The sequence below is a fragment of the Cydia strobilella genome, chromosome 8, assembly GCF_947568885.1.
Source record: "Cydia strobilella chromosome 8, ilCydStro3.1, whole genome shotgun sequence".
In the NCBI taxonomy this organism is placed as follows: domain Eukaryota; kingdom Metazoa; phylum Arthropoda; class Insecta; order Lepidoptera; family Tortricidae; genus Cydia; species Cydia strobilella.
The window spans coordinates 19,144,294-19,158,464 of NC_086048.1; the positions used below are offsets into that span (position 1 = coordinate 19,144,294).

General features: G+C 34.6%; 1 protein-coding gene across 1 annotated transcript; it reads right to left on the reverse strand.

Moving 5' to 3' along the window:
* Window positions 1–1,286: 1,286 nt before the first annotated feature.
* LOC134743417 (pickpocket protein 28-like) lies at window positions 1,287–12,381 on the reverse strand. The gene is made up of 13 exons (XM_063676807.1): window positions 12,173–12,381; window positions 10,157–10,286; window positions 9,553–9,677; window positions 8,489–8,606; window positions 7,726–7,877; window positions 7,175–7,298; window positions 6,783–6,875; window positions 6,266–6,405; window positions 5,749–5,879; window positions 5,249–5,308; window positions 2,954–3,116; window positions 2,002–2,184; window positions 1,287–1,386 (listed from the first exon to the last, which is right to left on the reverse strand). The coding sequence occupies exons 1-13, from the start codon at window positions 12,379–12,381 to the stop codon at window positions 1,314–1,316; spliced, it is 1,701 nt and encodes a 566-aa protein (XP_063532877.1). The 3' UTR covers window positions 1,287–1,313.
* Between the last annotated feature and the right edge of the window lie 1,790 nt (window positions 12,382–14,171).

Sequence of the window (14,171 nt, forward strand, 5' to 3'; positions counted from 1 at the left end):
CGACGTAAACCACACTATGAAAAAACTAAAATGGAAGTGGACCGGCCACATGCTCCGAGACAAAAGAGAAAAATGGTCAAAAGACATCACAACATGGTACCCAAGAGACGGAAAAAGGGATGATGGAAGACAAAAAATGAGATGGGAAGACGAGTTCAGGCAGGTGGCTGGAGCCTTCTGGAGAAGACAGGCTCTGGACAGGGACTCGTGGAGGAATATGGGAGAGGCCTATGCCAAGGGCAACCAGACAAGACGTCTGCGGAGAAAGGCTAGCAGTAAGCAGTAAGTAAGTATCTAGTAAATCTCTAATTCATTTCCCGAATCGAGCCGTAAGTAGTAAGTATGTTGTCTAATTTGTCAATAAAATCTCTGCAAACTGTTTTTATATAATATTGTCTTTTGATGTTTGACGCTTTGAAGGTGAAGTTAAGAAAGTGTACTAAGTTTCTTTGTCAGTTTAGATTTTACAAAAGTAGAATGAACGAATTATTCGCCACAATAATTTTCTACCATACAAATGAAATATAATAATAATAAAACTACCGTCAACCGGGGTGAATAGGGATGCCTGGGGTGAATAGGGACAAAACTTGAAATGTGGTTTACCTGACATTTTTTAAGAAATACCCATAAAAATTGTATCATTCGATTTCAAATAATAGTAGATGTGTATGATATAATTTATGTGGGTATTTTTTAAAAAGTTGTCATGTGATTTACCTGTTTTTTTTTTAAAGAAATACCCTCAAAAATTATATCATTCGATTTAAAATAATAGTAGATTTTGTATGATACAATTTGTGTGGGTATTTTTTAACAAACTGTCAGGTGAATCACATTAAAAGTTTTGTCCCTATTCACCCCAGCCATCCCTATTAGAATAGAATAAAATAATTTTTTTATTCGTAAGTACAAACAAACGAGCCATTACATAATATAAAACAAAACATAAAATAAGATATATTTTAGGTTTTTTTATAATGATTATATGTTTTTGTACGTGTTTTTTTTAATATTTTACTTTAATGTACATAATAAACAACCTAATTTAGGATAATAATTTAATAATAGACAAATAAACGAATCAATTAAACATTACGATTTATGAACTAAACGCGTGAGATGAAAGTACATTTATGTTTTACAATGAGAAACATTTTTAAGAGATACATACAATATCTGTGCAAGTTGATCTGGGATAATGCTATTGTGAATCTATAGTGTCATACTTAGGATAATACCAAAATTACTCAAACTAGTTTTTTTTACAAAACATGATTTTTCATAGATATAGAAATAACTATGTGGAATAACTATTTCTTATACACGCTTTCCTTTAGCTTCTTCTTTTCATTTTTCATGTCATTTTTCAGGGTACACCACAATCTGAAATATAAAAAAATTATAACACTGATGAAAATCGTTTCCTGTTTACCTTAGAGTATAGAAAATATTTCAATAAAGCTGAGAAAGGGGATCCCAAGGAGAGGACTTAGTAACCCGACGATATTGATATTAATATGTATACTGATGGAAATGATTATTCAGAGTACAAGTTTTTTTTATTACTCCTTTAGGTATAGGTTAAATGGAGGTGATCCTTCTTAGGGATAAGTTCGCCTTTGTACTACACATTTATGTTGTATCTGATCAATAAATCAATCAATCAATGTTTTTATTTGTTAAATATAGGTATATAGATGCAATCAATATTTCTTTTTTCTGGTACAATTAAGTGTTTACTTACTTGCTTACTTACTTAGAAGCAGAAGAAGATCTCAACAAGGCCAAGGAAGAAAAATACAAAGAAGAAACCCTAATTGTACATATTTATTATAGATTAGGATACTGATTGAGGGAGTGTCATTATTAACGTAATATTCTAATACACATTTGACATTAATGATGACATTACCACACTTTATCATTTAAAATGTCAGTTAGAGTTAGCTTGATCCGACTCTAGTAAGGATTATGACACTGATGGAAATTTTTATTTACCTTAGAGTACAGAAGTAGAACATCTCAACAAGGCTGAGGAAGGAGAACCCGAGGAACAGTCCCAGTAACCCGCCGCAGTTGGCCAGAAAGTCCGTCAGTCCGAACAGCTCAGAACGACGCATTGACACAAATCGGGGTTCTTTGAAGTAAATTTCCAAACGGGAATATCTGTAATATGATATTAAAATCGTATAAAACATTTAAAACTTTCGCGTTTTGAACACATATTAAATCACATTTACAATTTCGTGATATTAATTCACATTTTTTTCGTCACACAAATCTCTGTTTTGACATTTTGCTGGGACGTCAGTTAGCCGCGACCACGACCAGTGAAACCTGTGTCGAAACGTCGGTAAATAAAGGTAACAAAATAAATTCGCGGTAGACCCGATTGTAAATGTGATTAAAATCGTATGCCATATTTTCCAGTGTTGTGGAAGATTTGTATAAAGCATCGGGGAGGCGTCGTGGTTAGAATGCTAGAATGCGTGGATGCGTGGTTGAATGGTGCCTCCCGTCAACGGCCGCAGCAGGAAATGTTAGTGCGCATTCCCCTCCTCTCCCTCTGACTACCAGAGGGAGTCTTGGGAGGATCGAGTCCCACATACCACCCCCCAATGGGGTTCCCCAGCCCGGGGTTGAGATGCGTAAATGCATTTACCTCTGCGTCAAAAAAAGGTTTGTATAAAGCATGCTTTTTAAAGGAAGACCAAAAAATATAGTACAATTTGGGAGTCATATGTCAGTCTATGAATCTGGGAGCCATATGCCAGTCTGTGTCTATGTTTCAGGTTCGTACCATATTAAAAAAAAATTTAATGTGACATTCTATTCATCTCTCAGAGTATCAAAGGGCCTGATGAACATCGAAAATACAAATAAATATTACCTGTTCTTCTACCGTATGAATATGCAAGAGCTAAAGAAGTGATGAATTACTAATACTCGCCTGCGGTTATCTTGTAAAGTTCGGTTAAAGATCATTTTAAGGGAATTATTATATTTTTGTAAATCAAATTCTGTTTTAAGAATTTCAGCGTCATAGTGAACACTGTCGCAGGACGGCAAACAGTTACATTTTCCATACTTCTGGTTATTCGATGCTAACTCATCTGCAAGAAATGTATTGTACGTAAACATAATTATTCATAACTAATGTTGGCTTTCAATAGTAGGTGTAAAGTTACACATATATTAGATACTCGAAGTACAATAATGGCCTGATGGGTTCAAATGCGGACATGATTTGACCTTTGAGATTAATCATTTTAAAATCTAGAAAATTATATTTTATAGTCGTTTTCAAACTCGATGGGTAGGGTAACATTCCATATAATTTATAACCTTAAAACGCCAAAAAATAAATCGTAATATTGTATTGAAATGACACTTGTCACCCTAGCCTTTGTAAAATACTGCAGTTATCGTATGTTTTGTAAATAACTCATAATAGAGGCTTTTTTTCAACAATTTTATTGAGATTTAGAGCGTAGGCTAGCACATCTTCATAAGTTATATTGAGAAAAAACATGACATTCTTATAATGTACCGTAAAATGGGGTGAGTAGGAGCAAAACTGACATTCAAACCTCGATAACATTTTATTTTTACATATGCAAACTGAATGGTGTATGTAATAAGTGTTCCGGACGTTTCTATTTTAGTTTTTATTTTATTTTGGGTAGTTGCATTTCATAACTTTGAAGATAATCAGGAAATTCCACCTCACCCAGTAGTCCCTCGTAATTGGGGTGAGATGGGTTTTCAACTTTTCATACAAAGGTGATTTTGGAAGATTGTTGGATCGATTTTTTTTATTATGAGTATTACTATAGCTCCATTTTAACCCTTAACCACCTACGCAAGGTCTCTCAGACCTTTGCAAATACAAAATAGTGAATAACTCAACACGTGTTCATTGCACGGACCTCTGTGACCCTGTACCTTTCCCTGCAGCCGTCTCAGTGCCGGCCATGTGATCGATGCCTTCGGACGTGTGTCTTTGTGAATTTGGTGAGCAAAAGACTGTCGTCGGTGGTCTCAGCGACCTTGCCTAGGTGGTTATATACTATATCTCGCTGGTCTCTGAGACCTTGCTTAGGAGGTTACGTTTATTTTTATGGGCTTTTAGTTTTTAATATTTTAACGCATTTTATGTTTTTTCTTTGTAAAATTGTTATGCCTGCACTCCACTAATAGGGAATGGAGGGTAAAAGTTACAAATTTCTTAATTTTTATGATCTTTGTATAGAAATCACATAGGCTTCATACCAAATATTTTATCTCTCTAGGACATCGGGAAGTGCCCTGGGCACACTAGTTCTGTATAAGTATTTAGAACTGCACCCCCTTGGGAGGGGGTTACGGTATAGCGTTTTATGTAAACGGTAGGCTCATCAGGACATCGAGAAGTGTCCTAGTTTTACTTGTAATATATTCAGAACTCTACCCCCTTTTTTAGAGGTGGGAGGGTGAAAGTTACAGATTTATTAGTTTTACTGATCTATGTAGGTATCTAAAACACAGACTACATGGGAAAGTTCAGCTTTCTAGGACAGATATAATAAAGTATTGAATAAAATGTGTAAGTATTGTATTTATTGGCTGTGCATTGGCTGCCGCGAAAAATGGCTATTTGAATAGCTTGCAATTTTATAATAATAATACGTTTTTATATTAAAATTATAGCTGATTAGCTATACTGATTATTGTTCTTTAAGATTTATTAATAAAAAAATATATCATGCAATTAATATTTTGTGATCCCTTGTCCCAAAGGATTTACAATGATTTTTTTGTTAAAAGTAAGAAAAATGTTATATGTTAAGTTCAAGCTATATGTTATTGATTAATGTTGTATCGGTATTTGTTAATAAATGCCTTCAACCAATAGATAGGTAAATATTATTTAATTGTCCCTCTAACATAATTCTTATAAATATTTTAGAACCATTTCAAATAGTGGTCTACCAGACCTTTCGTAGGTGGTTATGCTATAGAAATCGGACGTAGGTAGTTAAGGGTTAAATTGAAATACATTATTTTAAAATCCCATCTCACCCCCTTTCACCCCTTCTCTCCCCATTCATAACCCAACTCTCCCCGCGAACTCTACTCACCCCATTTTACGGTAACCTTTTTTTTATTACCTTTTTGTTTAATTCGTTTATTACAACAGGTACTTTACAAAACTCTATGCTTGTTGTGAGATATGTTTAATTATTAAAATTTTAATTGATCTTACCTTGTGCACTTTCCACACACATTTGCTGCGAGGCTGTGCATATTTCCGAACCATTGTCGTCTGTAATAAACATTAAATTAGTAGATACTATTGACCACGAGTTCGTGCAGTGCTAAGGTTTAAATAAATTTGAAGGAAATATATACGTTAGCTACCACTATTAAGGATGACTCACGTTAGACCGGGCCGTGACCGGGCCGGAGCTTCCGGCGCTTACTTTTCTATGGCATGACAGGCGATCACGTCATGCTTTCCATAGAAAACGAAGCGCCGGAAGCTCCGGCCCGGTCACGGCCCGGTCTAACGTGAGTCATCCTTTAAGCACGTTTGTGGATCGTTATACAACATTCCGTCTAATAAACTGTGCTAATATTGTCCCCTGACTGACGGAACACAATAACAACAAGAAATAGTTGATTCACCCAATTAATGGATGACCCCTAATGTTAATTTTGAGGGTTGATGATAATATGGCCTTAAAATTAAAGCAGACCACTTACGCGGCATGTGAAACCACACACACTTGCACTTTTCGTAAGTGTACAAAGACAGGCACTCCAGTTGACAGTTATCCGGTGTGTACATCGCGAAGTACTTCAGGTTCCGATCCTTGGGGAAGTAACACTGGCGCCTGTTGACCGCAAAGGAAATAGTTCAATACATTATTCACACATAATAAGTTTTAAGTTTTTGAAATCTTGAATAGTCTGTTGTCAAGAAATTGGGCTGGACCATTGTTTTAAATTTTGTACAATATTACAGAAACGTCTGCTATACCACATTATTTAGATAACACAATAATTGAAACTGACAAAATATAACCAGTTCTTGGTAGGCAGACAGTGGATAACAAAATGTTTAATCTTTTTATTTATTACGAGTACATACTTAAGTACTGTAATAATTAAGAATCGATCATGTTAATATATTTCATCAAGCTTTCGGATGTATTAAGAATACTAAACTTGAGGGCTAAAGAAGTAACTTGTTTAGCGATAGATGAATTTCAACACTTACTGTTCAGGTTTGTAGTTGATCAAGCTTTCGGATGTATTGAGAATACTAAACTTGAGGGCTAAAGAAGTAACTTGTTTAGCGATAGCTGCATAATAATATAAGGAAGATTGGGGCAGGTCTGCCGGGTGCTGGAGATAAATCTGTAACAAGACGTCAAAAGAATTTGAATTTCATTGTTTCAAAGGTTGTTCAATTGTCACTGATATCATACTCTTTTAAAACTGTATTAATCGTAATCTCAGGACTAATCTCAGGAGATTGATAAAGAAGTTTGGGGATATGCGAGTTGGTAGCTGGGTTTTAGAATTTGAACTATGTTTTGTAAGCTAACATTTTCCGCAGGAAAAAGCGACAAATTCAAAAAATGTAGACGTCATAGACTCAATCTCCCATATGAATTTTGACATAAATTAACATCATGCAGCCAAGGTGCAGCCAAGCTTTCATCGAGTCTGCAACTGATCACAATAACTTCCAACTGCCTCAGTTATGGTAGAATTGGTAGACCTATACTTACTTTCCAGCCATTCGAGAGGCTGTTGCAAGAGTCATCGATATCTGCGCTATCTTCAAGGAGTAGAATTTCTAGATCCGGGTTTGCACCATTTTCCTGAAAAATGGTATGATACTTTCATTTATTTAGTATTATTTTGTATGTTACTATAACATGTGTTTTTCGCACAGGGAAAAGTGATTTGCTCTCGATGTGGATATTCGGCTTCTCTGTTATATTTTTACACATTGTACACAAACTGCAATGTCAAAGCTGAGTTCAAAGTCAAGGTCAGGTAATTAGGAAAATTCAAAATTACAGTCAAGTGCAAGGTCCCAAGGTCAAGGTAATGCCAAAGGAAACTCGAAGTGTATAATTCTGGAATTTAGAATAATAAAAAAAATATTTTTTCTAACCCTTCCTCGACGTGGGTATTCCTTCTTTTTTTCTGTTACATTTTCACTCGTCGTATATCCAGAAATTATGTCCCATTTATTTAGAGGAGTTGAAGAATTCAGGTATTTGTAATCATGTTGAATACTGAAAAAATACCATAGGTTTAAAGAATGCTTTATACGAGGAAATAAAAATACGCAAACACAACCAAAAACATGCCTGTATTTTGTGTTAATTTTGTATTTCAATACACTATTCTAGGCTACTACAATATACTATTGATGACAGTATATTTTTGAGATTGATATCATTGTTTTATATTAATTCAAAACCGGGAGCGATAACGAACGGGTTTGACTATTCAAAACCAGGAGCGATAACGAACATCATGTAATTGTACTAATTATGTAATCATTTGTAAGAAAGTAATAAATATTTTATCTCCTTAATAAATAAATATATATAAATAATTCAAAATTTACATAAATTACATCTGATTGTGTGTTAGTTACCTATACCTGTTGTAAACTTTTAAGTTCGATAGTAACTTTAGTATATTTAAAATACGTACCTTTTGGTTTTGAAGATGTCATTATATGACAATGCGTTGAAGTTGAAACAAACTCCTTCACGAGTCAATACTTCAGTGAAGTATCGTTTACATGATCTGTAAGTACCTCTCCATCGACATGAAGCCATTGCTTCATCTAGCTTAGGCGCCATCTAAAAATATTATATTATAAGTTATTAAGTCTAATAACCCCTCGAGCGGCAAGCTACCTCGAATGGGACGCACTCAGACAACCGCGCGTGCGGCGGGCCGCCATTTTTAATATGGAAAACATGCCGCATTGCGGCTGCGCGCCGCACGGCGCTAAAATTTAAAATATTGCTTTGCCGCTCGAGGGGATAATAGGGTATTTTTGTTGTGTGGCCAATAATCTGAAGGGTGAATATGACTGTAGGTCATACTGAATAACTTTTACTGTGGGGCAAATTTCGATAGAAAAATTCGAAGGCGACTCAAATTATTGTCAATGTTTTATATGGAACAGTACATATTTTTTCACGATTGCGGGGTTGGCCCCATAGTAAAAGTTTTTCATTATGACCTACATTACCTACATAACATATATATAAACACCTCAGAGTATGTTCAGGCATAACAAAAATATTACCGACCTAACAAAAAAAATTATAACTTTTATATAGGTATTTTTCATTTATTAACTTGTAGGTACTTAAATCCTCAACCTTTAAAGTAAAATCTCCAACAGGAATATCGATTTCTTTGAACTAACTAGGTATAAATATAAAGTATTGATTATACTTACTCTTATTAAATGATCTACAAGAGATGTATTCGTTCGTGTACGTTTCGTTAAATCCCAATGGAATTTTTCACATACTAAATAAGCATCCTCTAGTAAAATCCTCTCGTTGTTATAAGTCCTATTAATTAAATAATTTATTAGCACATTAGCAAAAAAATATTCGCACCTACATCATAAGATTGATGAAATGATTTTTTGTACCTACTAAACAAAGAAGTCAGCTAGACAAAATACGTTTTTTTTAGCGTCGAGTTAAATTAAAATTAAATAAAATAATTATTTATTTCAGAAATTCAATTTCCATAATATATTAGTAACTTATTTTATTAACTCTTAACCTATGTTAGTGACAATATCTATGTATACTTTAACTATTATAAACATGTAGGGTACTCCAGTATTTCCAGAAAGCGCCATCTATCGTGTCTGCGACTGTGGCTAGGATGCTGTTAGTGCTGCCACGCACGCGCCGCACCAGCGACGCCACCCGCTTGCGCATGAGGGCGTGGAAGCCGTCGGTGCGCGCCTCCGCGAACATACCACTAGCGCTGCAATAGCGCGGCAGCCCCAACAGCATCCTAAAAGCATTATTATTAAATAATTCCTAGTTATAAATAGTACAGTTACACTAAGGTAATACTCGTATCTATTTTGAGCCTAATCTTTAAAACAAAACAATTGTTATTTTACGAAGTGAAGTTGGATACTAAAACTTCCATCTGTTAACATCATTAGGTACCTAATCGAATCTTCTTTATCAGATATCAATTTTATTTTAACCTCGTAAGACCCACCATATAAAGTTTTTCAATTTTTAATTTGAACCTTTCTTTCTTTTCTTGATGGACTTGAGTTCTATAAGTAGATTGAAACGGATTTCGTTTGTTTTACAACGCAGTGAAACAAAAGAAATGCTACGCTATTTGTTTCATCAAAAGGTTCAAATTAGATTGCAATGAATATGTACATTTTAATATACATTGAGACTCATGAGGTTAATAAATAAAGCATCGTAAAGCATAATCAGTGTATCACGTAAATAGAGATTATTATAACTTATTTACTCGACATCGATTTCGCTCATATTTTTAGGTCTGCCTCGGCGATATTTAATCCTTTTGTCCGTATAGTTATAGGCTGACGTTTTACATTTCCATTGCGGGCATATGGTTATTGATGGAAAAGGTACCTGCAAGAAATAGATGGTTAAGAATATTACAGACATATCTATGATTGCTCTTTAATTTTGCTCACCCGTTACCATCAAGATCTTGACTTTGGCTTCCCCAATCCAAGTGGAAGAGACTGACTGAACAACCGTCTCTCTAACTCCCGCTTATCCCTACCACTTACTAACTCAAGTGTTACCAGGTAAGTCATTAAACATTACCCATCACCCTGATATTAAATACAGGTGTTTTAAGAATGTTGCCGACTAAAATACACATTTGGTTACACTTCTTGATAAATACAATTACTAATAAATCACGACAAGAGATAAAAATATAGATATTGGTCGGAAGAAAGACATTCTGGCGGGCGAATTTGGTCAAAATCGCCACGTTCAAAACAGCGTACTGTTTCATAAGGGGCTATCCCGAGGTTTTCATCGATTTCATCGGTGTGAATGCCACCTTTATGTTAGGGCACCGACGGTACAAAATTTACCTCTCCAACAGGTACCATTTTCTCGTTAAACGACACGATGACAGGGCTGTACCACCACTTGTGCCAGACTCGTTCGATCAGGATGAAGCACAGGATCACACTGACCAGGAATGTGAGGACCCAAAACACTCTGGAAATCAGTCGTTAATTAAATCAATACTATATGACATCCAGACACGAATTGATTAAGCCCTAGAGTAAGCTCAAGAAGGCTTTTGTTGTGGATAAGGCTGAAGGCTTTTTTTTTTCTTTTTTTTTTTTTTTTTTGTTTTTTTTTTTTGTTTTTTGATATTTATTTCTAATTTCGACCATGATTTACTTTATTTAATTTTTTGTTTTTGTTACACCTAATTGTATATTTATTGTTTAGATATTAATTTTAAGTTTTATCTCGATTTATATTTTAACTGTATTGTAATTATAAGTTTTTGACATGTAAATTGGTTTTATGAATAAAATGATTATGATTATGATACTCAGACAACGATAGGTATATATTAAATACAAATACCTTCTTAACTACATATAAAACACCCGTGACTCGAGAACAAATATCTTTGCTCATCACACAAATAAATATATGTCTATACCGGGTTTCGAACCTAGGGCCATCGGCTTCAAAGGCAAGGTCGCTACCGACCGGTCTTCACCATTACTGCCACAAATTGCTGCCAGATTGAGTCTTAAATTATGCATTTGCATTCTTACAAAGGTATGATAACCTACATGACGAACTTCACAAAAATATGTAAGTTGGGTGACAATGCAATATTATGATATCAATTGAGCTGATATATTTGGTGATGGACATGTAAAAAACAACTAAACAACTATGTGATAAAACGCAACCTAATTGAGTTTCAGATTATAAGAATTGTCTCAATGAGTTAGTTGCCTGTTGAAAGAGCTTTTATCGCTGACTGTAATTTAGTCAGTGATAAAAACTTGTATCAGAAATGAAATTTTTGACACAAAAATTTTATCCAGCTTAGTTCATAATGTTATTGAATGTTACTTCTACAATTATGATTTATGAATACCCAACCTGAAAGAGCGGCAACGCGTAAATAATCTACTAGTTTTTTTTATACCACATCGGTGGCAATCAAGCATACGGCCCGCCTGATGGTAAGCAGTTACCGTAGCCTATGGATGCCTGCAACACCAGAGATATTACACGCGCGTTGCCGACCCTTTAAAAACCTGTACACTTCTTTTTTGAAGAACCCCATACTGTAGCCCCTCGGGAAAACCTAGTTGCAACTTGCAAGCATGCAGAGGCTGCGATGGCAGCTTTTTTGCCACCCCCGTGGTATTAATAGTTATTTGTTATACAAGGGTGCAAAGTTGTATTTTACCCGTGAGTGTGGAATTGAAACACGAGCAAGCGAAAGGATTCTATAGTTGAGCGAGTGGTTCTAAAATAGAATCCTGAGCGTAGCAAGTGTTTCAACACACGAGAAGTAAAATACATTTGCACCCGTGTGTAACACAAAACTTTTCCCCTCACTATAGCGAGGAAAGTGCACCATCCACAGGCGTTAGATTATCTTCATCACTGGAATTACATTTTTTTACGATAATACAATATTATAACAGAAAACTCTGGAAGTTGCGTATATTTACGTGTCGGAGTCGGTGAGAAAATTTTTGTTGACAATTTTAACATTTCTGGCGATGCGTTTTGAAATTGCATCGACTCAACTTGTGCGTTCAGAATTACATTCAAAATCATTTAAAAAAACAAATGTTTCTTATGGAATTTAAGGTAATTAAATAAAGCTAAATTTGGTATTTTTTATTAAATTCTCAAACCATTTATTTATGATAATTAATATCGAACGAACCATTATTATGAGCGTTTTACGTTTTGTTATCTGTCAGCAAAAGCTTCTTAAACACGCTCCACCCAAGGTCAAATTACTTTCCCCACTAGTGGATAAAGTGCGTTTTCCCCCGCTTGTTTTAAAGGATAAAAGACGGCTTTCCGAGCTAGTGAGGGGAAAAAAAACTTACTTCTCAATAACGGTGAGCCCAACTTCAGTGATGTACCGAAGACCATGAAGCGTGGTGTTCTTTGCGAAGTCAAAGAAGAGATCTATAATGAGGAGCTTTTGCCTTTTCCTACGCTGTTTTTTGATGTGGCACACCTTACCAAACTCTCCTGGCACTCCTTCTTCTTCTTTTCTAAAATGGACATTTTTATAAACATAAATTGATGTCATATTCATAAATAAAAGTGACACAGCCCTCCAGTAGCCTATGATGGCAGCACAATCTCTCACGCTATTCTGTAAGACTGTAAGGGATTCAAATAAGCACGTATTGCTCGCCCTTTTGCGTTGGTCAATCGCGCCTAGCTTTTCAAAGATTCCGTAAACTTGAAAATTCCGCGGGTCCAAGGCGTTAGCCGCGTAAGCTGATGACACCAGGAAACGAACTTCCAGCCACGGCTACTGGAGGGCTTGGTAACTTTTTATTAAGCATATGACACCCGTTTGAGTTTAGTTTATATAATAATAAAGTCTTGTGGCTACTTAAAAAAGAAAACAAAAATCAAAATATTTATTAAATCATTTGATTTGTTCCCTAGTTGTGCAAACTTATTTTTAGATCACGAGAATTTATAATTCAGAGCAAAAAGTGTCCCCAAATTGTTTTTTGTGACATTCATATGTTCGTTGAAACGTAACAAAATGGTCTCAAAACATCACTTTTGAATAAAAATAATAATTATTCAAAACCCGACTTTAAATCAAAAACTGTAGGTATCTAGTTTTAATAGTTTTCGAAATAGCAAATATTATCATCTGCCAATATAGATGCTTTGTTTAACATGGATTAAATACTTGGAATTTATTTAATTTGAGAAAGATACCACACCGGCTGAAAATGCTTTATTTAATTAAAATCTAATTTAATTTGTAGGCTTATCTACTTTAGTGGCTCCAACTGCGGTTAAACAAGCCTAATACGTTTTGAAATAAATGATTATGATTATGATTATGAGTATAATTTTTTTTTTTAGGACATTCATTAGTACATTGAAAAAAAAATTAGTACATTGACATTTTTTAGTACACAAATTGACTAAGTCCCACGGTAAGCCCAAGGAGGCTTGTGTTATGGGTACTCAGACAACGATATATATAATATATAAATACTTAAATACATAGAAAACACCCATGACTCAGGAACAATTATCTGTGCTCATCACACAAATAAATGCCCTTACCGGGATTCGAACCCAGGACCATCGGCTTCGCAGGCAGGGTCACTACCCACTAGGCCAGACCGGTCGTCGAAATTAATTATGATTATGAAATTATAAATAGTAGTAGGGTGGCAGTTTACATAGTACGCAAATAACTAAAATGTAAAAATAATATTTAATGTCATTTACAACATTACACTGACGGCTATTAATTTACTTTCTTCTTCATTTACGAGACTGCATTAAAATTCTTAAACTAAGAAACAAAACCATAATTAGTAATTGAAGGCATGTTTACAAAGACAATATAACTACACTAGACATGAATTTACAGAAAACGAAAAAACTAATTTTTTTTTTTCTTATATATTAGTTATTGGACATAAACATTGTATAGGTGATTCTAGTAAGTGGCCAATAGTTCCGAAATATACAATTACACATTTCAAAGACCAGGTATTATGGAAAAAAATTGAAAAAATAAGTTCGTCACTTATGCTGTTTTTGTAAAATTTTGTTAGTTATGTTCTTTTTGTAAGAAAATAAAACAAGTTTCTATAGAAATTATGTTTTGTATTCTATCAGAGAGGTACATATTTATCTTACTTAACTAGTGGATTTATTTTAATCCTCACATTGGGGTCATTTTTGGACACTATCTTTTGCTCTACGTGTAGATCCTGCTTAGACGAATGCTATGAAAACTCAAATCCGCAAAAAATGTTAGTTATGTTGTTTTTGTAAACATGCCTTCATTTATAAGACCAGAAAAAAGTGACTTACTCCATTTCCGTGCACGGC

Bases quoted from the DNA above. Each gene is read 5' to 3' on its own strand.
- LOC134743417 (XM_063676807.1), bottom strand. From the start codon at position 12,381: ATGACATCAATTTATGTTTATAAAAATGTCCATTTTAGAAAAGAAGAA. The intron at 7,878-8,488 runs GTAAGTATAATC...TAATATTTTTAG, and splicing joins TTGTAGATCATTTAATAAGA to ATGGCGCCTAAGCTAGATGA. The intron at 6,876-7,174 runs GTTAGAAAAAAT...ACCATTTTTCAG, and splicing joins AATACCCACGTCGAGGAAGG to GAAAATGGTGCAAACCCGGA.